This window comes from Patagioenas fasciata, chromosome 7, assembly GCF_037038585.1.
Source record: "Patagioenas fasciata isolate bPatFas1 chromosome 7, bPatFas1.hap1, whole genome shotgun sequence".
NCBI classification, from domain to species: Eukaryota; Metazoa; Chordata; class Aves; order Columbiformes; family Columbidae; genus Patagioenas; species Patagioenas fasciata.
The window spans coordinates 21,178,837-21,204,845 of NC_092526.1; the positions used below are offsets into that span (position 1 = coordinate 21,178,837).

General features: G+C 38.7%; 1 protein-coding gene across 4 annotated transcripts in view; it reads right to left on the bottom strand.

Moving 5' to 3' along the window:
* LRP2 (LDL receptor related protein 2) overlaps positions 1–26,009 on the bottom strand; it is a 121,875-nt gene that overhangs the window by 22,208 nt on the left and 73,658 nt on the right. For all 4 annotated transcript variants that reach the window (XM_071811024.1, XM_071811025.1, XM_071811023.1 and 1 more), the window contains 21 exons: positions 23,388–23,677; positions 21,887–22,090; positions 21,264–21,506; positions 19,578–19,703; positions 17,784–17,903; positions 16,906–17,037; positions 15,787–15,988; positions 15,005–15,300; positions 13,985–14,501; positions 11,917–12,069; positions 11,269–11,439; positions 9,762–9,985; positions 9,181–9,358; positions 7,456–7,652; positions 5,613–5,858; positions 4,587–4,715; positions 3,774–3,893; positions 3,077–3,193; positions 2,693–2,809; positions 1,759–1,896; positions 855–977 (listed from right to left, as the gene is read on the bottom strand). In XM_071811024.1, the coding sequence (XP_071667125.1) occupies positions 855–977; positions 1,759–1,896; positions 2,693–2,809; positions 3,077–3,193; positions 3,774–3,893; positions 4,587–4,715; positions 5,613–5,858; positions 7,456–7,652; positions 9,181–9,358; positions 9,762–9,985; positions 11,269–11,439; positions 11,917–12,069; positions 13,985–14,501; positions 15,005–15,300; positions 15,787–15,988; positions 16,906–17,037; positions 17,784–17,903; positions 19,578–19,703; positions 21,264–21,506; positions 21,887–22,090; positions 23,388–23,677 (4,043 nt within the window). The remainder of the gene's footprint in view (positions 1–854; positions 978–1,758; positions 1,897–2,692; positions 2,810–3,076; positions 3,194–3,773; positions 3,894–4,586; positions 4,716–5,612; positions 5,859–7,455; positions 7,653–9,180; positions 9,359–9,761; positions 9,986–11,268; positions 11,440–11,916; positions 12,070–13,984; positions 14,502–15,004; positions 15,301–15,786; positions 15,989–16,905; positions 17,038–17,783; positions 17,904–19,577; positions 19,704–21,263; positions 21,507–21,886; positions 22,091–23,387; positions 23,678–26,009) is intronic.

Below are 26,009 nucleotides of genomic sequence, written 5' to 3' on the forward strand. Positions count from 1 at the left end.
TGACAGTTTCAACTACACAAAGACAGCACTATTCCACACTGATGCAATGGGTAAAATAATGACTAGAGTGACTTTGGAAATCTGTAGTAAAGCCCCTCCATTTGAGAAAGACTGAAGGCAAATTCTTCTTGTTAACAGTCAACTGAACTTTCTTTTTAATAACACAAATATATTAATATCCTTTAATGGTATACTTCATATATCTACTGCAGAATTCAAGAGATTGAGATACTAGTAAACTATTAGTAGTTACAATATAATACAATATTTAAGAATATTATAAAATAAAACCAGCAAATAATATCATTAAACAACTAAAAATATGATTGAACTTGGTAATACAAAAATCAACACAGTCAATGAGAACTACATAAGATATCTGGGGCAAAAACCTATTAAATATTAACAGAGCTTCTGCAGGATTTGGGCCTAAATATCAACAGTCTTACTATGTGCATAACAGTACCACAAATTCAGAAGTATCCATTTCTCTATTTTAAAAGTCCCAGTTATACATCCCATCCTTATTTTACAATATAGCCAACTCTTTCTTTCTTATTTTAAGTGGAGTTCTTAATTAGTTGACACAATTTATCTGCTGCTCATAATGAAATAAAATATGATTTTGAAAAACATATTCTGTTCTTTTCATATAAATGATTGCTCGTTTTTGCTACTTGTACGGAGGGATGTGAATACATAGTACCTATAATCACAGTACAAATTATTTCATGCTGAGCTGTAGTTTTCATAATTTATGTTTAATTTTGACATTTCTATAGTCCTTTGGTATAATTAAACATTAAGCACATCACAAGTAGTGAATTTGCTGCTCATTTTTTTGGTAAACATACAGTGTTCCTCTTTCTCGTCACTTCCATCTCCACAGTCGTCCTCCTGGTTGCACAGCTCATGACTATATATACAGCGATTGTTTTCACATCGGAAACGGAATGGGGATTCACAAGCAATATCCACTGAAACCACAGAAAGCAAGTCAGTCACATTCAGATACTACATGCCATTTGGTCATAAGTTATCTCAATCACTTTTATTTGGTAACATTTATATGTTTTTTATATTTTAAAACGTATGAAGGCATTCAGAGCCTAAAGAATATTTTCTCCACGTATTGGTGATTGTATGTTAGGCCACTAAACGTTTTTTTGTCAGAAGACAGTACATCATCTTTGGTGAAAAGCATATCCTGTGACTAGATATAACACTGAGTTTTCTATATTTGTTTATGAAGAAAACTGATTGAAAAACCAGCGTGCTATTTAAGTGGGTATATATTGCATAACTGACAAGAATTGTTTAATTAGTACCTCCAACACCTCATTTTTAGAGCTAAAGTCAGGACTTGTCCACCGTATTTACAAAGACGTCCCAACTACACTGACAGCTTTAAAAGGTCAGCACCTTCAAGAATCTACATTATCTGAATTAATCTTCAGTTGCAAAGTGATGGTCTTAATCTAGATAAACAACCTGTAAGTGTCCTCATTTCTCTGCTATGTTTCTTCCTACTTTTATAATTAAATATACAAACTTCTGCAAAGGTGTGAGAAACATACTATAGGGGGACAATGTGAACTTGCATATGAAATTGCAGGATTCTCAGCACTCATCCTGAATTAAGTCTGTGAGAATCTCCAGTGAAAAGAAAATATTTACAATTTATTTTCTAATTGTTCTACTGTAATTAGAGATTTTGTTATGCATATTGTTCATTATAATCTAATTTTTCTCTCTTACAGCAAAGGTGAAGTTCTTCATCAGAGTCATCTCCACAGTCATTATCACCATCACATTTCCAGTATGGCTGGATACAGACATGGTTTTTACATTCAAAAAGCATAGGTGGACAATATGTACCATTAGGATACCGTGTTGCTGAAGAAAAGAAAATTATTATGACATTTTCATTCACAATGAAAATTTTAGATTTTCTTGATGAATATTCAGCCCCACCTTATATTATTTTTTCAATACACTTCTCTCCATACTAAGGGATACAGTGTGAGGCACTCCAAAGATCTGCAGTAACAACCGACTGCAACGACTGAGGACTTATTGGTAGCTATAACCTAATTAATTCAGGTTTCAATGAACAGTGAAACAACATACGTCACTCCCAGAAACTTTTGAAAATGAACTGTCATGAATGTAAAAATGCTACCAGAATTTGTTACTGACAAATCTAATTCAATAAAAAAGGTAAATAATCTCACTGGCACCAGATGTGAATGACTGAAGAAGTACCTAATATATCTAATTCCAAAACTCATGTTGGTACACCAAAAAAATAATCACATTCAGTAAAAGCTGTAAAAAACACAACCAAACAAACAACAAACCCTAACAAACAAAAAACCAAAACCAACCAAACAAAAAAAACTCACAAAAAACCCAAAACAAAACAAAAAAACCCAAACCAAACAAAAAAACAACAAAAAAACCCCCAGCAAAACAAAACCCAAAATCTAGAGCAAAAAGAAACCAAAAACAGGAAAGCCATTATTATATTAAAAAGTTGATTCAAAATATTATACTTATCCTGAATTTTTACTGACATCATTAAGTGTTGCAGAATTCTGCACCTTTAAGGAGTCCTCGCACTCAGAGAGAAAAGTGCAAATCTTTCTGGAAGTGAGCTCAACGAGCAACAATTGCAAAGCTTGAAACTCACGACAAGTTGTTTCATCAGAGAAATCCAGGCAGTCTGCATTTCCATCGCATCTGAAGCGCTCTGCAACACAGTGGCCACTGTCGCATTGGAAATAACCTGGATGGCAGGTCCTCAGCTCTGAAAAAAGATTCAGAAGTAAGTGTTGAAATGTCTCCTTGTTCAAATTCAGATAAAGTGTTCACTTCTTATGAACAACATCCTAAAAAAGACTGCAAAATCCCAGACCATTAAAACTGTGGTATCCTCTGCTTTTGTGGAATGACTAAAATGATCTGGTCAACATTACCCCACTAAAGATGCTTCCCATAAAAGACCATTTTGAAGAATATCACATTAGAATCAAAAGTGAGGACATTTAAGAGGTAGCATCCAGACAATACGCACCACAGTCACGTTCATCTGAATTGTCTTCACAGTCATCATCATGATCACAGATCCACCGGGAAGGAATGCAGCGCAAATTGTCACAACGGTACTCACTTTCTGTGCATTCACGAGGACCTTCATTTAAAATGAATGCACAAATATGAAAAGTTCCCCAGATGTACAGTTAAACATCCACACCTGTCTCATTAAACCAGACAAAAGTAATATAGGCAGATAATTTGGTATAACCCTTAAAACTAAATTATTTTAAAACAGCATTCCCCCTAACACTCTTTAACTATGTTAAACATTCTATGTCCCTCTTGACATAGAAAAAAGAAAATTCATTGTGGACTTTGTTTCACCACCTAATGATACAGGCATTTTTTTTCCAAATGAGAAAAAAAAAAATCCACCCTCATTGTTTAAAAAACTATATAATACTAAATTTACATACAGGGCAGAATTCAAATGTTACTTTTCAGTGGAAAACGGGAACTTGTGTTATTGTGATGACTGGATTTATCAGTGGTTTTATGTATCCAAAATGCTTCCTTGTGATACCATTGTGGTATTCCAGCAAAGAAAAGATAGGCTACAGAGTAAAACAATAAAATAGTTGCAGTTGAGAGCTGTCTGCCCCATTCTCATACGAAATAGAGAGACAGTTAAGTCAAAAGCTGGACTATATCATGAAAGCCAAAAAAGAACTCACTGCAGTTGTGCTCATCAGAGTTATCTCCGCAGTCATTATCTCCATCACATTTCCAGCGCAGCGGGATGCATCGATGATTGTCACAACGGAAATCTCCATAAGGACTGCAAGTCATCTCCTCTGCCGTGTAGAGAGTTTGCCAAGAACACAGCACACATTAGCATACTCTTTGTATAACATGGAATGCACAGAATGTAATGGAAGTAGATCGAGATGTTCATGCCAAAAACTGGGCCAAGTAATAGAGAACTGCATAAGAAACAGCTGAAATACCCATAACTATATAAAACTGAGATGAAAACACAAAGAGATAAACTTAGGACTGTCAAAGGAGGGCATCTTGACCTCATGGTGTGTTACACTTTCGAGTCTTTCCTGGTTCTGATGTAGCGCTCCCATGTCCTCTAAGCTTTGCGTATGAGCATATGAGATGTTTCAACACAAATGCGAAGGTCTAGGAAAGCATCATCATACTTCACATACCGATGGTTTCACCAGCACAGGAGGTAAGTTAAGTTTAGAAAACACTGACAGTTTTAGTTGTCTAAAATATTTCAGCTTAAGTATTTCCTGTTCCCTTTTTTGACATATCAGGCAAAGTAATAAAATCCTGATATTCAGAGCTCATAAACATGTGAGCTGCACATAGAGTATTTCCTGAGGACAAATTACTATCTTGGTAATTAATTGATATTAAACAAAATATGCCCAGGTACATCATTACTGAAGACTTTCAGAAAATGAAGGTGTTCGCAAATTGAGAAATATTTTAGGTACAAAGTTATGTTGAAATGACCTTTTCTCCAAACATACCACAGCCTTGTTCATCACTGTTGTCTCTGCAGTCGTCATTCCCATTGCACACTGCCCACAACGGTATGCAACGGTAGTTGGTTCTACAGCTGAATTCTGTGTGATTGTCACACCGATAGGCAGGGCCCACTGAAAAAGGCAGTTGTCAAAGTTAGTTGTGTTATTTAGCCATTAAACTGTTCTTACAACTCTGTCTTTTTTATTGTCAATTATTTCTACTAAAAATAGCTATCTGCTAACTTCAGTGTTGTAAAAGAGAAAGTGTTAAATGTATCTGATTTAACTATCTTTTCCAATCTATGCTGCTTGCGTTCCGCATATGCTACAAACCCATGACAGGTTCAAACAACATTCAGTGTATTTTTCCCTGAAGTATCTAGAGCTGGTATCAGTGGGAATAGAAGCCCCAAACATGGAAGCCAGAGGAGGCAGCTTGTCCTCAGACAGCAAAATTTAGTCACAAGTTCTTCCAGATGGCCAGGTGACTCAAAGAGACATACCGGAGCACATAGGAAAATCCTGCTGGTAAACAAGTGCTCTGCACTTGCTCTCCTTGTAAGCATTTGTTTCCAAATCACGTGCCTATCATCATGAGAAACTTTAAGAAATGAAACTTGACTTGTTTTTTCTAAAAAATACGACACGTCATACTGCAAAGTGGAACAAGGTAAAAATTGGTGAACTGGCATTCACTGCTTCCACATAGGCAATAGCTCAGCATATATCCTTTTCACAAAGTGTTGCTAGGGGCCAAGCAAAGGATACTACTAGCATCAAGCAAAGCAGAGCGAGATGCTGCCAGTTCTTGATAAACTGGCAAGCAAGAATAAACTTTCTCCCCTTCAAGAATAACTAAGTAGTAAATCATCACATGTTTTCTAACACCCTTTACTACATGATTGCAACTAGCTTGCAGAAAATACTCCTTTCCAATAAATTTTCAACTTCGGGAAAATTAAATAATGCAGTTTGCTTTGCTTTTGGTGCACTATAATGTAGGCAGGCTTACTACAGCTGTGTGCTTACTGCATTCGTGGAGTGGCTCGTCAGAGTTATCCCCACAATCATCATCCACATCACACTTCCAGTACTGTGGGATGCAGCGGCCGTTGTCACATTTAAATTGGCCTGGGGGGCAGGTTCTGCTGGCACAGTGAGTACTATCTTCATCTGAGTTGTCACCACAGTCATCCTCTCTATCACACTGCCAGGCTTCTGGGATACATCGTTTATTGGCACACTGCCACTGATGAGTTTCACACTGGTGATTAGCTGAAAGAATACAAATTGGCTGTTAGGACACTGAAACATACAAGAATAGTCTGCTGCTGCTATGTCAACCGAGCTGTTACCATGTCTACACCAAAAGGTAAAAATAAAGCCAGTAAAAATTTAAAACATTACATTTATTTGCCCGGTTAAGGTACAGATTTCTGACCTTACATGGCATATTTCTCACAGGCATCTTCAACAAGCTCGCTAGGGCTTTACAGTTTTCTATGAGTCACACAGAGACTACCTTGTCCTAAAGCAGAGGGGAATAAGTCAGCATCCAAACATGACAGAGGCAGGGACTCCCAGTCACTTCGCAGAGGAGCTAAGTGACATTGTGACTCTGGCCGTGCTACCAACTTAGATGTACACAGCCTGGTGAGCCTGCTCCTCTATGAAGGAACACAGAAAACTTAGCAGAAGACCCTGCAAATGTCAGCTCCACAACCTGTACATGCACAACCGCTGTTCCCAAAGGGCAAAACACTGAAAACTGATGTAAGCCGTGTTGCTAAAGTGGGGGAGACCTGAAAGTCTATGAAAATAGGAGTCACGACTGATCTCTGCTTCCAGACTTTATATGTCTCACTAGACACTGCTCTGCTACTTTTTTACATATGCTGCTGAACTGTTGAAGAGGAAATAGTATATTATAATTTCCATACATTTTCCAGACTAAACGATTCTATTCTCATGCAGAAGATGATGAGCAGAAGGAATTACGTAGACCTAAACTGACTTCTATTACTCCTGGAATGTTAAAACTAGAGACAGATTATGCAGCTGCCACATTTCTACTGATTTAATATTCCCCTGTACGACACTTAAGAGCCCAGCTATTTGAAACACAGGTAAAACTGATGTTTAATTTAATTCTGTCATTGTTAGAAATACTTTTCTAATGGAAGGCTACGAAACTATCAATCATACCAGCACAACGCTTTCCCGCCGCCACCGCCACCTCCCCTCTATATTACTCAGCTTGCGACTGCCAGAACTACATTATTTTTAAAAAGGGAACTAAGGATGTGTGGTTTTTAATTAGACATAAGTATGTGAAATATGACAGGTTTTTTAAAAAGCAACATTATTCCACAAGCACAATTAGGCTACATTTCTAAAATACTGCCATCACAAACAGCTCTCCAAAACTTCCCACTGGATTTTGTGCAGTGCAAAGGGTGAAACAATTTTGTCCCCTCATGCAGAGCTCTGGAATACAGGGAAAATGAGCATAGCTGGTAGACTGACCTGGGCATTAAGAAGACTTAAATTCTTCGTACCCACCATAGCTTTACTCACACAAAACAAATTGGGTCCTGCTTCTAGTATTTTATATCTCAGAGTGTAATGTACATCAGTGCAAATCTGTCTCAAAGGTATAGAAAATGTTTCTGTTTTGATACAGTACTTTTTTGCTTTCCTTTAGCCTGCGTTTGCACTGAGGTGAATTGTTCTAGCAGGTGCAAGACTAAAAAGACTGCATTTGTCTACAACGCTATTTAATCTGCAAAAAAGGGGTAATTAGTCTGAAATTTATATGTAGTTTACATGGCTTGTACTGGCAAAACACTTAAATTTACTAGTTGTAACATACCGCAAAGTACAGGATCTTCATCTGATCTGTCATGGCAATCTGGCTGGGTATTGCACAGGAAATGTGGACTTGTACAGTTGCCATCATTACACTGGAACTGCCCAACAGGACAGTATCGGTGTGGACAGGTCGGGGGCTCATCAGAGCCATCTCGACAGTCCCTCTGCCCATCACATTTCCACCAGATAGGAATACACCTACAAAGAGATAAGGGTGTTTTGTTTGTTGAGGATATGTCTCTTCAGATATACAACCATCCTTCTAGAGTACCAAAGACAGTCTTAGTGTTATTTCTTGAAACTTCTAAGACATCTTGAATTTCATGTCTTTTGTCTCATATGTCAAATGCTAACAAAATATGTTAGAATACTGTCACCAGAAACAGATTATATTGGTGGGCCTCTAGAAGGAAGTTCACAACAAAGTAATAAGGATTTAATTTTTATGTATATTTGTGGTAACCATCTCTTACACTTTTTCAAATCATTCTTCAACTGGCTTTTTAATGAGATCACTTTTTAATAATTTACCTGAACTTCAGCACAACAATTTCACTAGAGATAATCATAGAATCATTTCAGTTGGAAAAGACCCTCAGGATCATCGAGTCCAACCATAACCTAACTCTAGCACTAAACCATGTCCCTAAGAACCTCGTCTAAACGCCCTTTAAACATCTCCAGGGATGGTGACTCCAGCACTTCCCTGGGCAGCCTGTTCCAGTGCCTGACAACCCTTTCCATGAAGAATTTTTTCCTAATTTCCAATCTAAACCTCCCCTGGGACAACTTGAGGCCATTTCCCCTTGTCCTGTCACTTGCTACTTGAGAGACGAGATCAACCCCCTCCATGCTACAACCTCCTTTCAGACAGTTGTAGAGAGCAATAAGGTCTCCCCTCAGCCTCCTTTTTTCCAGGCCAAACAGCCACAGTTCCCTCAGCTACTTCTCATCAGACTTGTGCTCCAGATCCCTCACCAGCTTTGTTGCCCCCTCCACACTCTCTCTCCAGCACCTCAATGTCTTTCTGATGATGAGGAGCCCAAAACTGAACACAGTATTCAAGGTGGGGCCTCACAAGCACCGAGTACAATGGCACAATCACTTCTCTAGTCCTGCTGGCCACACTATTCCTGATACAAGCCAGGATGCTGTTGGTCTTTTTGGCCACCTTCTTGGCCTTTGCGACACTGCTTCAAAAGGCCACCCAATAAGCACATCTGCCTCACAGGCTCCAGAGTGATACAATATCAGCACAGTAGTTCTTGTATCACTATTCCTCTCCCTACACTGCTGTTGTCTCAGAAAACGGGTTGGAAATCTGCCCCCCCGTCAGCTAAATGGCTTTCCTGGGCCAATGGCAGACGGCATATATTTGGCAGAAATAGATACATTGTAAAAGATGTACAAAAACTAAGAGAAGGTTCCACGTTTATTAATTCAACCGGAAGTGGTTTCTAGAGGTCTAGAACAACCTAAACTTTGCTACATTAGCAATGTCATATAACAGGAGGAAAAGTAAAAAAGTACTATTTAAACAATGAGTCTAGAACTATTTTTCCAAAATGGAAGCCTATCTGGCCCTGGCTTTGTCTTTGCAAGCACACCACAAACTCACAGTGAGAGCAGAAGCAACCCCTAATTTAATGTCCTTTTGAAGGGACTAAACTGTGACATATATTCCTAAAAAGAGATCGAAAAAAAGGACAGTGAGCAGCGGACTTACCTCTCCGTGTCTGCACAGAGAAACTGGGTGCTGGAGCACATCGGAAGGCAATGAGCTGTATTGCCGAACTGTACAATCATGAAGTTATCAGGGCATTCACAGGAATAACCCTGACCACCAGCTTTTATTAGACAAAGATGGGAACAACCACCATTGTTGGTGCCACAAGGATTATTAACTGGTAAAACAGAAGAACAAATATTACCGTACTTTGCAAATCCCGTGACACAAAGCTCTCACTCTACAGCAGACTCTAATACTGTACTAAAAGCTTCAATGTAATAAACTGAAAACCAAAACCTAGATAAGCAGGCACTTAGTGAGAGAAATATGTATGATTTCATTTACAGGAAATGTACGCTATTAAGCCATGACGATTTAGAAACTAATTTAACATTATGCATTTCTCTAGTCATTGCCGTTCAAAGAAAAGGCAATTTATAAATGTAGAGGCCTACATTTACCCTGTGCGTTTTATTCCCCTCAACAAAGACAAAAGCTGAGTGCACTCAGGATCCTTTGCAATTAGTCTCCAGATAACAGCTGACCCTCTAAATGCAAATCTAATTCTGTTTTCTCACCAAATGGCTGTCTGTATGGATGGTAAACATGGATGTCAAACGGCCTGTGTGTGGTGTTCACAAGAACAGTCCTGTCTGATCCGTCATATTTATTTCCCTTTTCAACTGTTCTTGTGTTCCAGTCAGTCCAATATATGGTGTCTTCAAAAATTGTTATTGCAAATGGATGAGGTAAAGTCCCATCATATACGGTGTGACGGTGATGCCCATCCAGGTCAGAGTACCTACACAAAGAAAAATATGTGCAAAGCATTCAGAAAAATACTAAAACATCTTCACATCTTTATTATGTATGCTTATGGTATAACACTTCATTATGGGTGACTAGGACCATGCAATGTGGAATGGCAGTTTTTTTAGTCCCTAATGACAGAGCACTGTCCTCAGTGAATTCATTTTAAGATATGCAGGAACGTAAAACAGGTTATTTTAGGCAAAAAAATGGAATACAGGAACATCCACTGAAATGTGAAGTCTTCCCACAGAAGTGTATCAGCTAGTCCAATGAAATTCTGCACATTTTCTGCCTTACAGCAAGTTATTTTTGTCACATGGGAGACTAGCTTGCCTGGATCATTCAAACTGCTAATAATGGAACACTTAAGACAATAATAGGCCTCCTATATTCCTAAATTTTACACGACTTTATGATTTTGAGCCTCCTCTGATGAAATACCTTGAATAAGATTCTATATTTTTACTGTCACCTTGCTATAGGAGGAAATTACGAAACACAAGACAGAAAAAGGGCGAGACAGAAAAACGTACACATAATTGATATATTTTTTTAAAAGACATTTTTAAGATTTCAGTATAGAAAAGGTGACCAGAAGAATTAATGTAAAGAACAGAAGTAAATACATATCTATAGGTACATGTAACATGAATACAAATGTAAGTACTAATATAAATACTAAGGACTGTTCTTAAAGTATTGCAATGCCTTGACAAGAACAATGCTAATTATCCAATTATCCATTTTTACTGGAAATTTTCTAACATAAGAAGCAACTAATAGATTTCTCTTGATTAACATAAAAAACCCATATGCTAACAGTAAATTCCATGCTGTACTTACTGACAACCATTCAAAGATCTTGTAATGATTTGTACACTATTTTATTAGCACATAACTAGCTTAGTTACAGCTCAACTCTTATCTATAGGCAGAAACAAGAGAACCACGAAAAATAGTGATTTTATACTCAGTTTTGCTTCGGTTCATGTTGTACGCCTAGATATAAAAATGCTGCATATTTGAGTACATATTGTGAACCTTTTCACTATAATTTTTGGACCACTTTCAGGTGAACCTAAGATGCACATATAGGAACTAGGCTGCTGTGTCATCTAGTGATTCATGTCACCTACTACTCCAGACTTGGACTCTGGTTTCCTACAGTCAGTGGGTAGAAATACATACAATGCTTACAGCATCTAAAAATGCTACCACTGCCATCTCACATGAGCAGTTTTTCAGTTGTTTTATTCTTTTCTGAGTACGTACTCAATGTAATTTAGATGGGCATCTGCCCAGTACAGCTTGTCATTGGTGTAATCTATGGTGAGTCCATTGGGCCACTCTAACTTTGTAGAGATAATCACTGTCTTCTCCTTGCCATCCATGCCTGCTCGTCCAATATACGCTCGATCTGCCCAGTCAGTCCAGTAAATCTGCCTGTTCGAATAAATACTTAGAGTTAGGATTGTAGTAAAAATATACTGAAGTAAATATTAGAAGACCATACTCAAATACAATATTTTGTGCAACAGAACTGAAGTAGAGATTGAGGCAGATAAGAAAAAGGTTAATATATTTGTTACTTTAACCACTACAGCAGAGAACTGTGTGATCACAATTGTCTTTGAAGAATGCAAGCAACAGTCCCGCTGTCTGTCAAACCACACACACTTCTATCAACCTTTTTAGCCTTGCAATCAAAACTTCCATGTCCACATGGAACCAAATTCCACTTGCAATGATATCTGACAGCCCTGCATATATATCTATGAAAGGAAAGCTACTGTTTTTCCCAAGCTACAACTAAGACCTAATGTCATGCAAATCTAAGTGCAGGCAGCCAAAATTTATTTCATATTTTCAGAGACAGTGCAAGACTATTTACAAAGGAAAATCATGCTTGAAACATCATACCCATATTTTGGATGAACAACAATTGCTCTGGGGTACTGAAAGCAGAAAGTGTTGTTGGCATCTACACACCGATCCACCAGCTTTTTCCGGAATCTTCCATCAAGTTCGGAGACATAGAGACAATCTTTGTAGGCATCCACCCAGTACAATTTTCTGAAATGTTTGAGAGTTAATTTATTTACTCTTGTTTATTTTGCTTCACGGCATCTTAAATTTCAGTTTTTTTCTCCTAAAAGCGCTATATCTAGTGTAAAGGAAGAATACACATGCTGTACTGACATCCCTTTCACGCCATGCTCCAGACTGCCCTTGTCACTCCTTCTGTTCCTGGATCCACAGTCACTGGTGCCAAATTCAAACTTGCAAATGCCCAGTTGAGTAGTAATATGCCATTTACCAATAAATTCCTAAACCTCCCTCCTCTTCCCTTCCTCTTGTACCAACAACGGCCAGCAAACAGGAGCAGGAAAACAGCCATGCAGTGCAATGGATCGTGACAAGGGATGTAAAGTATTGGAGAGAATCATCTTCTATTCCATGCTGCCACCTCTGCTCTCCTCAGACAGAACAGTTACAGGTTCTCCTTTGAAAATTCCTAAGCAGTTCAACAGCCTAATTTAAACTTGGCCTAGAATTTTCTAACAGTTCTATTACTTTGCCTAGGAAAAACAGACAGCTGTAATCAAAGAAATCATGCAAGCTGAAGCAATGATTTTTAAAAGCCTGCAACAAACAAAAGCATTTAATACAATTCGAACTGTATCAGGCTACTTCGAAATTGTCTGCACAGCTGGTCAGCTCCAGCATCCACAGGGTCATTCCAGAAACAGACTGACAGATGCAGTCTCCGCCTGCACCACCCTGAGCAGCACCATTCCCACCAGTCTTCCCCAGCCTGCACCTCACAGCATCCTCCAGTCCTCTCCCCGTACTTAAAGTGAGCAGAAAAACTCATCAACCATTGTATTGTCCTTCAGCCTTTCTGAAACACCTAAACAAAAGCTGACTCAAGACATAACTAATGGTAGCTGAAATAATTCAGCAACTCTATTAGTAATGGAGCAGTAGGACCACTTCAGCTAAAATTAGGCTTTTCCTTCCTCATATCTCCATGAATCATAAAGCATTTGAGACTGCTGGGAATATTAATTATCACTAGGTTTAGAGACGAAGTGGTTTAAAAATACAAACTAATATATTGACATATTCATATAAAAACTCTCATATAAGTTCCAAAAGCGACTTTTGCAACCACTTTCATTATTTTGTAAAGTCCGATCCATGATATTTAAACTTTTCATACTGATAGTAATGCACTCAGAAAGCAAAACCTGATGAAACTCAGCCAAGACAACTGTCAGAGAGGGCACCATGTAAGGATAGAGTTTCTGTGGGAGTAAATCAAACTACTTTTTGAGACACGGTAGGTAATTAAAAATGACTACACAAAGTGCTTCCCAATTACTTCACCCTTCTACTGCCCTCCTTACAGCAAATGATGTCAGTTAAAGATGCCTTTTTCAAGAGCCAATGAAACGTGCTCTTCACATTGGTACAGGAGCTAAATTTCGTTAATGTTCATTATTACTTACCTCACTGGAATCTAGTTACCTGTTGTAATATATTGTTCATGCACAGAGCAAAGCCTGCATCAAGCCCAACAACTGCTAGCAGAGGAATGAGGATGCCAAGCTCAGAGCCCCTACCCCACAGCCACATGTAGCATCCCACCTGCTCGCTTGCCTGGTCTGTTCATTAATGGTTTCCTAACAAGTTTTTCAACAAGGGTCACATGCAGTACCTTGTTACTGACGAGAGCAACCCCGATAGAACATCAGTACACTAGATACGAGAGCAACCCTGATAGAACATCAGTACACGAGATATGAGAGCAATTAAAGTGTTATGAATGTATTGGATGCTGATAAGCAATTCAGTTGTATAAGACTACATCCACAACCCAAAACTATCTCAATGCTCACTGGAAGTAGGAGAAAAAAACAAAGCTAAACTCCCTCACACACCATTTCCTTAGTAGCTCGGAAAGACAGAAAGCGTATTTTCTTACCTGCCAACCCAGTCAACAGCGATACCTTCCCCGTTGGGCACATCATCACTTATCACTGCCTCCTTATTTGTTCCATTTAGGAACATTCGTTCAATGACCTTCCTCCCCACATCAATCCAGTACAACCTCTTTTCCACCCTGTCAAAGTCCAGTGCCACCACATTTCTCAGTCCTTGCAAAATGAGAGAGTAAGACTGGCCATCTGCTGTGAGATTTCTCAGATAGTAACGGTTGCTAAAAATAAGGTATGGGGAGATGTTACTATTTTGCCGGCAACTTTTTCCGTCAGGCTCCCGGATATAGCCTGGGGCACACTTACAGATGTAGGAGCCAGCTGTGTTCTCACAAATCTGGCTACATACTGATGGAGTTTCATTGCACTCATCAATATCATCACAAGTCCGTTTATCAGACATAAGTTTGTATCCGGCATGACAAGAACAGTAGAAACTTGTCTGTGTGTCTGTGCAGTCATGATCACATCCACTGATTGAAGGGTCGCTGCATTCATTTATACCTAGGGAAGGAAAGCAGTTCTGTTCAAGGAACCAGCTAGCAGAGAAAACAGTGCCATCACTTTCCAATGTACTTGGGCTCTCTCTACCTGCTACTACCTGAAAACGCTGAATGTGAATGTGGGCTGCTGTAATAAAGGAGCAAGGAAAATAATCAAACCTAGTGTAAAATTATTCTAGCTTCTTTGAGGTCTGTCACCAAGACACTGAGTACAAAATATACATTTATGAATTTTGTCTTTTAGAAATGTAAGGGCAATACGTAATATCGTATAAACTATATTTACAGTTTATATACTTATATAATTTTCACAGTTTGTTAAAACAGTACATAAAAAGTATGATTTAATTTTTAAAAAATTAGATATATACATTTCTTATAGTGCTTCTGAGAGACCACCATGGAATAGATAAAATTGTAATTAAGCAATTGTCTTAAGGGTTCATTTTTTTAGGCTGCCTAAGCATTTTAAATTAGAGACAGTACAAATAAATTTACACATACCACATCCTTTTTCATCACTATTATCTAAGCAATCATCCATCCGATTGCAGACTTTGACCATTTCAATGCAGTTTCCATTGTCACATTTAAAGTGATGGGGAGAGCACGTTGCTTCTGGTGTACTACAAAGATGCTCCAGCTCATCAGATTCATCACCACAGTCATTATCCCCATCACAGATGTAGGCCTTGGAAATGCAGCGCCCATTCTGACAAGTGAACTGGTGCTGTTGACATGGTTCATAGACGCATCCCCTTTCATCACTGCTGTCACCACAGTCATTCCGCCTGTCACATCTGGAAAAGAATAAACACTTGTTTAAAATATACAAAGGCAATCACTATCCCTAGGAAAGACAGATAGATACACCCTCCTGATTCACAAAGAAGGTCAGCTATTAATAGCTTCAATGGAAGACTTTCAGAAAACAGGGTCATATTATATAGAATCTGATCCTGTGAGTCTTGCTGGTATTCCCTGTATGCATTACAAGCTGAACAGAATCACTCCCGGAGAGGTTACTAGGCACAATAAAAAGGATTAAAAGCTAATGGTGAGCACTATGGATATTAGCATAGAAAATTCAAAAGCATTTTCAACTTAAAACTAGTGCATGAATGCAGCATGGGTAAATAGTTTCATTACGATATGCAGATCTACTTAGCAGCAACATATTGTGAAAAAAATATACACAAATACATAGTGTAAAAAAAAGGTTGAATTAGCTCCTTCACTTCAAGCAAATTTTGACAATTTCTGCAGCAGCTCAGGTAGTTACAAACCTGTATGTGTTTCGGATGCACAAGCCATTACCACAGGTAAACTCATTTGCTGTGCAAGATCTCCGTGTGCAGTTCTGGTGTTCATCAAATGCATCACTGCAGTCAGCATCACCATCGCAGACCCACGCCCGAGGAATGCACCTCCGGAGCGGGGGGCGGTTGTTGGCGCATGTGAACTCTGCCGCTGTGCAGTTGCGGTTTGCTGGAAGAAGAGCAAGTTCACTGACACGCCACGTCATTCTCCACGCATGTCAGACCCTCTCCCTCCACACACACACGCAGCCTGGATACCCACACCTAATCCCCAACACGGCCACGCTCTGCTGCACGTGCAGAGACAGAAACCACTGCACTCAAGTACAAAACTCATACTCATTCCCACTAATTTTCACTGAGCACTGCTCTTCAGGGAGGCTGACTGCAAGCCAAAGCACTTTAGGATTCCTTAGCCAATGTTGGCATGTGCAGAACTCTGGATCTTGCTGGATTCTCTGTACAAGCTTTTCATGCTCCTGGTCATATATTCTGGGAACTGGACAGGTATTAGGCCTCAGCTCTCTGTCCCCTGCTTTCTTCAAGGTATTCTGTGCTCCAGGGAACAAACAGAGGGAGCACCACTGCAGTTAAAAATGGCAAGGACTGCAAGTGTATGCTGTTAAAAGAATCAAGGAGCAGGACCAGGTTTGGTGAATCGTCTCTTCTTTGTTCACCCTCTAAACAGTCACACTTGCTTCGCTCACTCATTTTTAAAGAAGTTATGCCAAAACCATGTGGTTATTAATATGCATAAGAGGTAATGCGTGATGATCAGGGAGCATTTTCCACTGAAGCTGCTATTGCTGCCCAGATCATACAAACAACCCAGGCTAATTATATCTCCATTTGAACTCAACAATTCAAAGAAGAGTAATTGCAAAATTAGAACAATTTTTTTTTCTTACCAGTAAAATATTCAATTTTAATTCAATATAATGAAAACAAAGGGTGTACCTCATGATCAGTGTGCACCTTCGTGGACAGAAAAACTGGTAGAAAGTGGGGGTTTGGAGGCTGTTTTTTTTCTAAAAAAATGCATGCAGAACAAACAAAGTACAGCATCTATTTACATTAAACACCTACCACAATTATGTCTTTGATCCTCATCACTCATATCCCCACAGTCATTATCACCATCACAGATCCATGTTGCTGGGATACATCTTCCATCATCACATCTGAACTGGTCGCTTGAACAAGTTCGCACTTGGGGCACTTAAAAATGAACACAATCACTCCACTTGTTATAACAAACTAACCTGCACTGCCATGAAAATCTGCTGAGGAGGGTATTTTAGGGAGAATCTTACGATAGTGAAATGTAAAACAGAAGCTTAAGGGAAAGACACTTAAGGTATAAGCTGCAAGACATTTTCTTAAGCTAAAGATGCAACTCCAGCAAGTGTGAAAAGTGAGCTATCAGCCCTGCTTAAATCACAGAAGACTGTTCTGCCTTGTGTTATGCCCACAGCAAGAATAATGACAGTGTTGCAATGTTAGTTCTCAGGGACTTGAGTTAGCCCCTCCTCTTCTCTCCTGGAGATTAATCTACTTCTTTTCACCTTCCTCTGCATCCCACATTCCTTTTCTTCCCAAATGCATTATTGCACACACACTTCCTGTATAGCATTGCATCTGCTTTTCCATCCAAAACAATATGAAAATACTTTAGTCACTTAATTCACCACCATCACAGTCTTATAAACAGACAGAAGGTCATTCATTAAGAGTTATCACATTAAAAGTGATCAATTGTGGCAATTAGAAGCCTTCATATTCCACATATAGCTTTAAGTATTTAAGACTTGAATTCCTCAGTGACTCAGATTACTTATAGTCAGTGAATAAACCTCAGAAGATACATATTTTCCAGCTAGTCTGGGGACTCAAGCTGCTGCCTACAAGAGAAACTACTGATTTCCAATAACTCATTGTGTTGTATCTTCTGAGTGTAAACTTACCACAAGAGGCAGGTTCATCAGAGCCATCAGCACAGTCTATTCCTTGATCGCAGTACCAATGAGCAGGAATACAACGTCCCGACGTACAACGAAACTCACTATTTGTGCAAGTCAGTGAGACTGGAAGAGAAAACCTATGTATGACTTCTTTCTTTCTGTTACCTTTCCAACTAGTTTTAAGTTGCTTTTAAGTCCATTTTATGCAAAAATATTACAGACACCAAAAAAGAAAGAGAAAAAATTATGCCAGGAAGGATGTCTTTTCACAGCCTATCTGCAAAGAGCTCTTTGTGCAAACTAGATAGATCTTTGTATGCAAACAATGGGCTTAACTCTCTCCTTGGGTATACGTATCAGCTAATAAATAGACAGAATTTGCCCTGGAAATCGGACTGCATGCAGCAATTTTAAGTATCTCCTACATTTATACTTAAAATTTTTGCACAAGAAAATGATCCCAGTCCAATATACTCATTTCTCCAGTGCCCAAACTAGGCAGTAGCAGACTCCATGCTTTACAAGGAGTCAAAATGTGCAATAAGGAAGTATAATCTCATGGTAGATAATGTTTTCCTTGTTCTCCCACCTATTTTTCTTCACTTGCAGGCAGGAATATTTTCTTAACGACACTGAAGTGCAAACTGTAACACTGAATAGTTCCAGCTAAGCATGCTGCAAATATTCCTTCTGCACTTTGGCTGACTCCCTTGATCCTGGCAGGTATAGTGTTTTTGATAATTTCTTCAGTAGTTATCGACACTTTCCTGTACCCTCTGATGGTTTCAAGACACCAAAAAGGATACAGTCTGGCCTTTTAATTCTCTCCTCTGTGTGACTCTAATGATGGAAATCAAAGGCAATTAACACATTGATCATTTATACCTTGGGGCTTCTTTCATCTCCCATTCTCCCTCTCTTTCTTGCCCTTCACCACTTCTCAATTTTAGTAATTCAGCAGTGCTGCTGGGACATATACAGGAGATGGGACAAAGCACACCTTTCATGAGCAGTGAAAGGCCCACTATGGCCATATATTTTTGACATGTAGGGGTCCATAGATAAAAGTGGCCACATTCTGGCTAGAAACATTGAACTCATATTTTAGAAAAATCGTGGCATAGTTAATTCAAGGCAGGTACCTTTAGGAAAACTAGTGAAGGCAAAAATAATCCACTCAGGCAATTCTAAAAATAAAATATTATCTGCAAATATCCAGTATGTTTTACAAACCGATCCAAAACATTTTATGTACATATGTACTACCTAACTATTACCTAATACAAATATCTGCACTAGCAAAGCTAAACTAGTTTGTAATTAAGTCTGATTGAAAACTAGACACATTTATACAGTAACTGGAAGCTATAATGAACAACGAACCATATGCTGAGGCATACATAACTACATGAAAGAGCTACAAGAAATTACATGTGTAACTATATACAAATTCATCCAGTTAGAAGGAAAATATTTTTATGTTTACGTTCTCGAAAAAGCCAACCCACTATAATACTTAAGTGTCAATTACCTTGTAAAACCATAAGGCATACAGAACAAAATAAACAAAGTAATGATCCCTCAAAAGCTGTACAAAAATGCTGAAAAAATTTACGGTCTTTTTTATCAGATAAAAGCATGATCATTGAGAGGTAATAATACAATGCATATACCTTATAGCTCTTCGGTTTTACAAGAGTAGATGTTTTGAGGACACTTGGAGCTATGGCAAAGGTAAAGACCAGTAGAGTAAATTACTGACATACAAGAAAAGTAACTGATTCCCTATTAACTTACCACAGTGAGTTGGGCTCTCGTCACTCATATCTCCACAGTCATTATCACCGTCACACAAATACGTTCGAGGAATGCAAATATTTGTGCTTTGACATTTTGTAAAACCAGACTGGCAAGTGCGATCCGCTTTAAGGAGAGAAGGGAATTAAAAAAAAAAGCAAAAGTTCTTTAGAGTTTTTCTTAATACCGTTAAGCTGCATCTTATTGAAAGATACATAATATTGTTAAAAAGAGTCCCATGTCGCTCACTTGCTAAAGTGCACTAATACTGCTCATGCTATATGGAAACAACTAGACAACTGCTTTTATTGACAAAAACATGACCAAAGAAACACGTGCCAATAATTGCGGGTGAGGGAACGTGGACTGATGTGTATTCACACTGCAATGCTTGCGTTTGCAACCAGCTGGTACTATATGAATCATCAGACCAACTACAAATGTCTAAGGGACCAAGAATTTCAAATATTCAGATTTCACTGGGAATAAAAAAAAATGTCACAAATAACGTTTAAATCTAGTATAATTGTGCTGGTTTTGACTGGGATAGAATTAATTTTCTTCTTAGCAGCTAGTATAGGGCTATGGTTTGGATTTGTGCTGGAAACAGTGTTGATACTACAGGGATGTTTTTCTTATTGCTTATCAGGGCTTATACAGAGTCAGGGTCTTTTCTGCTTCTCGCACCACCCATGAGTGAGGAGGTTGGAGGTGCACAAGAAGCTGGGAGTGGACACGGCCAGGATAGCTGTGTCTCCATATATTCCATAGTGCATGACATCATGCCCAGCATATAAAGCTGGGGGAAGAAGAAGGAATGAGGGGGATGTTAGGTGTGATGGCATCTGTCTTTTCAAGTAACCATTATGTGTGATGGATTCCGGCTTTCCTGGATATGGCTGAAGACCTGCCTGCCTATGGGAAATGGTGAATGAATTCCTTGCTCTGCTTTGTTTGTGTTCATGGCTTTTGCTTTACTTATTAAACTATCTGTATCTCCATCCACAAGTTTTCTCACTTTTACTCTTCCAATTCTCTCCCTCATCCCAGTGGGGAGAGGAGGCACACAGGGGGCACAAGTGAGTGGCTGCGTGGTGCTTAGTTGCCAGCTGCGGTTAAACTGTGACATTAATACAGCATGATACAAAATAAAAACCCACTGTCAAACTCCAGACTAATCCTGCAAAACTACAAACCCTGTACCCAACTCATCTTAAATAATCTTTTTGAAGTTCATGGGACTACTCACAAGACCTGACATTAAGCACTGCATGAGCATTTATTGCATCAAGGCAAAGTATTTAAAGCAGGGGTGTCAAACTCATTTTCACTGGGGGCCACATCAGCCTGGCGGTTGCCTTCAAAGGGTTGAATGTTACTACCTACATTTATGCAGTCCTAAAATTACATTTGGCCCTTTGAAGGCAACCACAAAGCTGATGTGGCCCCAATGAAAATGAGTTTAAGACCCCTGATTTAAAGCAATAGTTATCATTAGTATCTTAAAAGTACTCTGGAATAGCTTTCTAATTTCTTCAAATAACACAACGCAGAATCTTTGTGTAACATGAATAAAGAAATCTTTTATCCTCCTTGTTGATTTTTGTCATAGTTGTTCACACACAAACACATTTGCCTCCAAAGAGTCAGACTCAAATAGGCGCTATGTAATTAGGATAAACTTACGGCAATTTCTCTCATCTGATGTGCCATTATCGTAACAGTTGTTTACTCCATTGCAGACATACTGAAGAGATATACACCTTCCATTATTGCAAGTAAATTCTGTGTGGGAGTCACAAGTTCGGAACAAGCAGCCAACCTCGTCACTGTTATCTCCACAGTCATTGTAGTGATCACAGCGGTAATGATAGGGTACGCAGCGCCCATTGCCACAGGTAAAAGCTGTTGGCTGACAAGTATGGAAAGCTGCAGGAAAAAAAAAAATATTAGAAAAAAATATACACAGATAAAACGGAATCTAAGTTCTCTGACAAAGTAACAAGTAAAATCACAATGTTTTTTACCTGCCAGGGCAAACACAGCAGCAAAACGGACTGCATGAAAAGTAAAATACGTATTTGAGTTAAACAAAGTAGAAATTTGCTATACGTTATACAAATTCAATACTATACTGCTTTTGGATTCTAGAGCAAATCAGTTGCCATTCAGACCTCTAGTCTGTGAGCAACCAAGGGATTCTTTCCAAACTACAGCCATAAGATCCACGATCGTAAAGCCATAAAAGTGACAGAGAACACAGTGCAGACAAGACATCACTTTCTCATGCAGTTATTTTAAATGCTTACCACACACACTTTCCAACTCATCACTGCCATCACCACAATCGTTGTCGTTGTCGCACTTCCATCGCTCGGAGATACACTGCCCATTAAGGCATGTGAAGAAACCAGTATCACACCTGGTACCGTTATCCACAATACAGTGCTTGTTATTATTGGCTAAATACCAGCGACCTTCAGAGGGACACTGACATTCTGCACCAGCTGGACCTAAATTTATGTTTCACAGTTTAAAAAATAATAATAAAAAAATTTAAAAAAAGGAGAGACAAAAAATGAAACAAATTTAGCATCAATGCTTTAGATAGTGTTCTATGACATGTTTCTACTTGTAACAATGGAAAAGGCAATGAAATTCTCACCACTCCTTTAAGATCTATCTGGTCAGATAGAAGTGTGGTGATTTATCCAGATTTTTATCTCAGTTAAGCATATTTGCAAACCCATTAAAACCCACAAGAGGTATTTCAGAGTTCCATAGAGGAACTGAGAGCAGAACTTGTAGTATCTTAATATTTGCTTGTTGTCCAAATAGTTTTTGGGTGTAGCAAGAGGGTATCAGATACTTTCAAATATCAGATCTACACCAGCTGAGACTATCCCTCAAAATCTAAATGGGTTTCAAAAGTCCTAGCACCAGACTAACTGCTCTTCTCAAAATCAGTGAGAAGTTTGAGTTGTTTTCAGGCAAGACAGATTTTTAAGGGCATTCAAGATGCCAAAACCAAAAGCAGACACTGAATGAGTTCTGCAAAGTCAAGGATGATAACTTCCAAAAATCCACAACACACAAATCAGCTCAATAACAGGGATGCTCTTTGGGTACACTGCCATTCCGGTTTCCCAACCATCTGGACTGGTGACCTGTTGGATCACTTCAACTCTCTCCTTACACATGCAAAAGGAGAGATACAAGATGACATACATATGTCACTCAGGTCTCACCTCAATATGCAGTTGATGATACAGAATATGTTTCTGGAGTCCATGACTCAAAAGGACACCTGCCCCACCGTGTATATAAAAAACACTTCGTGCTATCTTCTTAGTAATTGTCCAGCATTTAAAGTGAGGCAGTAGAAATGTTTAGTTTGGAAATTAATCATTAGGGAAAGACTTCATAATACCATGGGATAAAGAAATAGTGACCATAAAGGTTTTTTACATATGTGATAGGAAACATCCGTTCAGTATACAGCACATCAGTATGTATTCCTAAGGTAACCATATTCTGCAGAGCTCACTTGCCGTCTTATCCCATGGGGGGAAAAGAAAAAAAGTTAAAAATACAAATAATTCTTATTTGTGACAGTTCTCAGACACAACCCTCAGTTGTGTTGGTAAAATACCATGACCTTGAATGACAATCATTTTGATTGCATTTATAAATAAAATAAATATTAAACATTTAGGAAAAATAAACATTTCAGCTGTCCCCATGTGACGAAAACTTATATTATGAGCAGACAACACTAATAGCTTCCAGTCATCATGTATAACAGCTTACCTGGTGCACAGATGTGACTGCAGCCACCATTGAATTGGTTGCAGGGGTTTGTACACTGCTGCTGCTTACTTTTTGCCCAGACATGAATATCCATTGGTCTTCGTGGAAGATTCATGATCATCACAATCTGATCTGAACCATCATACTTATTAGCTCGGTAAATGCTTCGTGTGTTCCAGTCTGTCCAATATATGTGCTGATCAAACAAAGTCATTGCAAACGGATGCAGAGCAGTGCTAACAATTACCTCACGATTTGTACCAGTGAGAGTGCATCGCTCAATCTTCTGCCTAAAATAACAAAGAAATCATTACATCTTAAAAGAAAGAAGTATTTTAACTTGTGTATACAGTCATGCCCCAATTAGTCTTGCTCCTAGTATCCACTATTTCAGTAATGTGCACCAATAAGTAGGGTGCTGGTTTGAGTTTAATATCTCAAATTTTCCAATCTATGGCTTCAATAGTGATGCAGAGTAGCAGCTCTGTAATATTGACACAATAACATACTGGGAGCAATCAGGCTGAAGACTGAAATGTTTAACCAACTACGCTACTGAGAGATAAAATGAATGCAAAACTTCATGAGAGAATACACGTCCTCAATGGGTGCGATGTTAATGATGATTTCTTATACTATTAATAGGAGCAAGCCAACAGTCCCATGAAATGGGACATGCTTTCATTTCAGTCTAATCTTCTGCAGATCCAAATTTAGACAATCAGGAAATACAAGCAAATCTATGAGGGTATAAACATGCATTTTCTGCTACTTCTCACATAATACAGGAGAGAAAAACAGTTCTAATATACATATAAGCACCATATAGATAATATCTAATTGCCACAAATATATAGCGTAAGATAAACATTTCTTACTAGTTGATCTTCCAGTTTTGATTCTATCTTAGGAGCAATGTTTGCAATGATAAACAAAATTCCAACAGGACTTCAAGGAGCCACAGAGCTCCACCCTTTGGATCAAGCCACCAAGAGTTCTCACAGAAACAGAGAATTGCTACAACAACAACTTAGCATTAGCAGTAAGAAACAATCGCTTGAACTTATTTTATCTAATCTTAAAGCAACTGTGTGTTTAAGTTTCTGCTAGAGACAAAATTTAATTATTACTGATTGTATTTAAGGCATTTAGTGGACTGCCAGTGTGGGCTGAATAAGAATGGAAATGGCTAATGAGAGAAAATGAGCTGATAAGGAATTTCTCAACAAGCTGAACAGCTCATCTCCTTTGTCATCACTAGTAAGAGAGAATAAACTGCATTTCATAAAAGCAGTAGAAAGAAACATAGAATTTTAGTTATTCTTATAGGAAAATAACAACAGGCAGACACTTCATAAGGCAAAAGCTTTAATGTGAAGAAACAGTTGTGGGAAAAGTGCAGAAAGGCACTTTTCTATGAAATGGTGCTTCTACAAAAGAAAATAAGCTCAAATGCAACTCTCCTGAAATACGGGGTCAGGTAATTTTACCCTTTTACGTCACAGGAAGCTTTTCAGTGGGAGCCCTGTACATATTTCTCAAGTGTCCCCATGCTAGTAACCTGTGAAGTTAAATGAAAGGAACAGAACATAGCCAGCACATACATTCTATCTGCTTGAGATAAATCTAAAGAGTTGGATGTGCCTAATTGTACCACAACACTTAAAAGGCAACAGGACGGTCTAGAACAAAACAAACGAAATCCCATTTTAGAGGAAAAGAGATAGCACCCTTGGGAAATGAGCATGAGCAAGATGAGAATAAGCAAGAGTTAAAATGGAGGAGAATATATGGCTCACTCTTGGGTTCCCTTGGTGCCTTCAGTGGTAAAGAGCATTGTCATTTTTGAGTGTCTAGTCTTCACATCTTACCCCATTCTGGTACCTGTCCCTCTGAACGGGTAAAGGCCCTCCCCATGAAAGTCAGAATAAACAAGGTTTCACAGTTTAAGAATATGCTTCTCTATCTCTATTAACTAGAGTCTGAAAGAGAAAACAGGATGTCTCATTTGACATCCTGTATTCCCCTTAAAACGGAGGGTCCCATTACATGCGCCCTTTCCTCTTGCACACAGATGAATCCAAATCAGATCAACTTCCTCCCAGAAGATCCCACACAGGCACAGATCACCACAGTTACTACATTACAGACATCACTTTTCCGTCACAATGAAGGAGAAGCCTGCAAAAGAACCGCTGTGCTGAAGGAACCAGAGGGAAAGGTCTAATTGCTGCAGTGATTTCTCTGAGACCATGGGTGAATTTGAATGGATGCAAAGGAAATTATTTTTAAAAACCTTCCTGCTGACAGCAGAAATAGTGGTGGCATAAATTGAAGGGTAGGGTTCTACCTGGTAGGCAACAACAAGAACACCATGCCAAATTCCACAGGTGATAAGAATTAACCACAAACAACTAATGACATAAAATGTGCACTAGGATTATATTTGTTACAGGGGATGCTTATAAAAGTCCTAAGTTGCAAGGAAGATGAACAAACTGCCAGTAGGTACAAATGCCATAAAGCAGTGGGCTAAATCTAGACTGTGGCATAACAAAACTCCTTATGGCACAATAGTTCTACATCAATATCAAGACTTAACTTTGCATCACTATTAAGTAA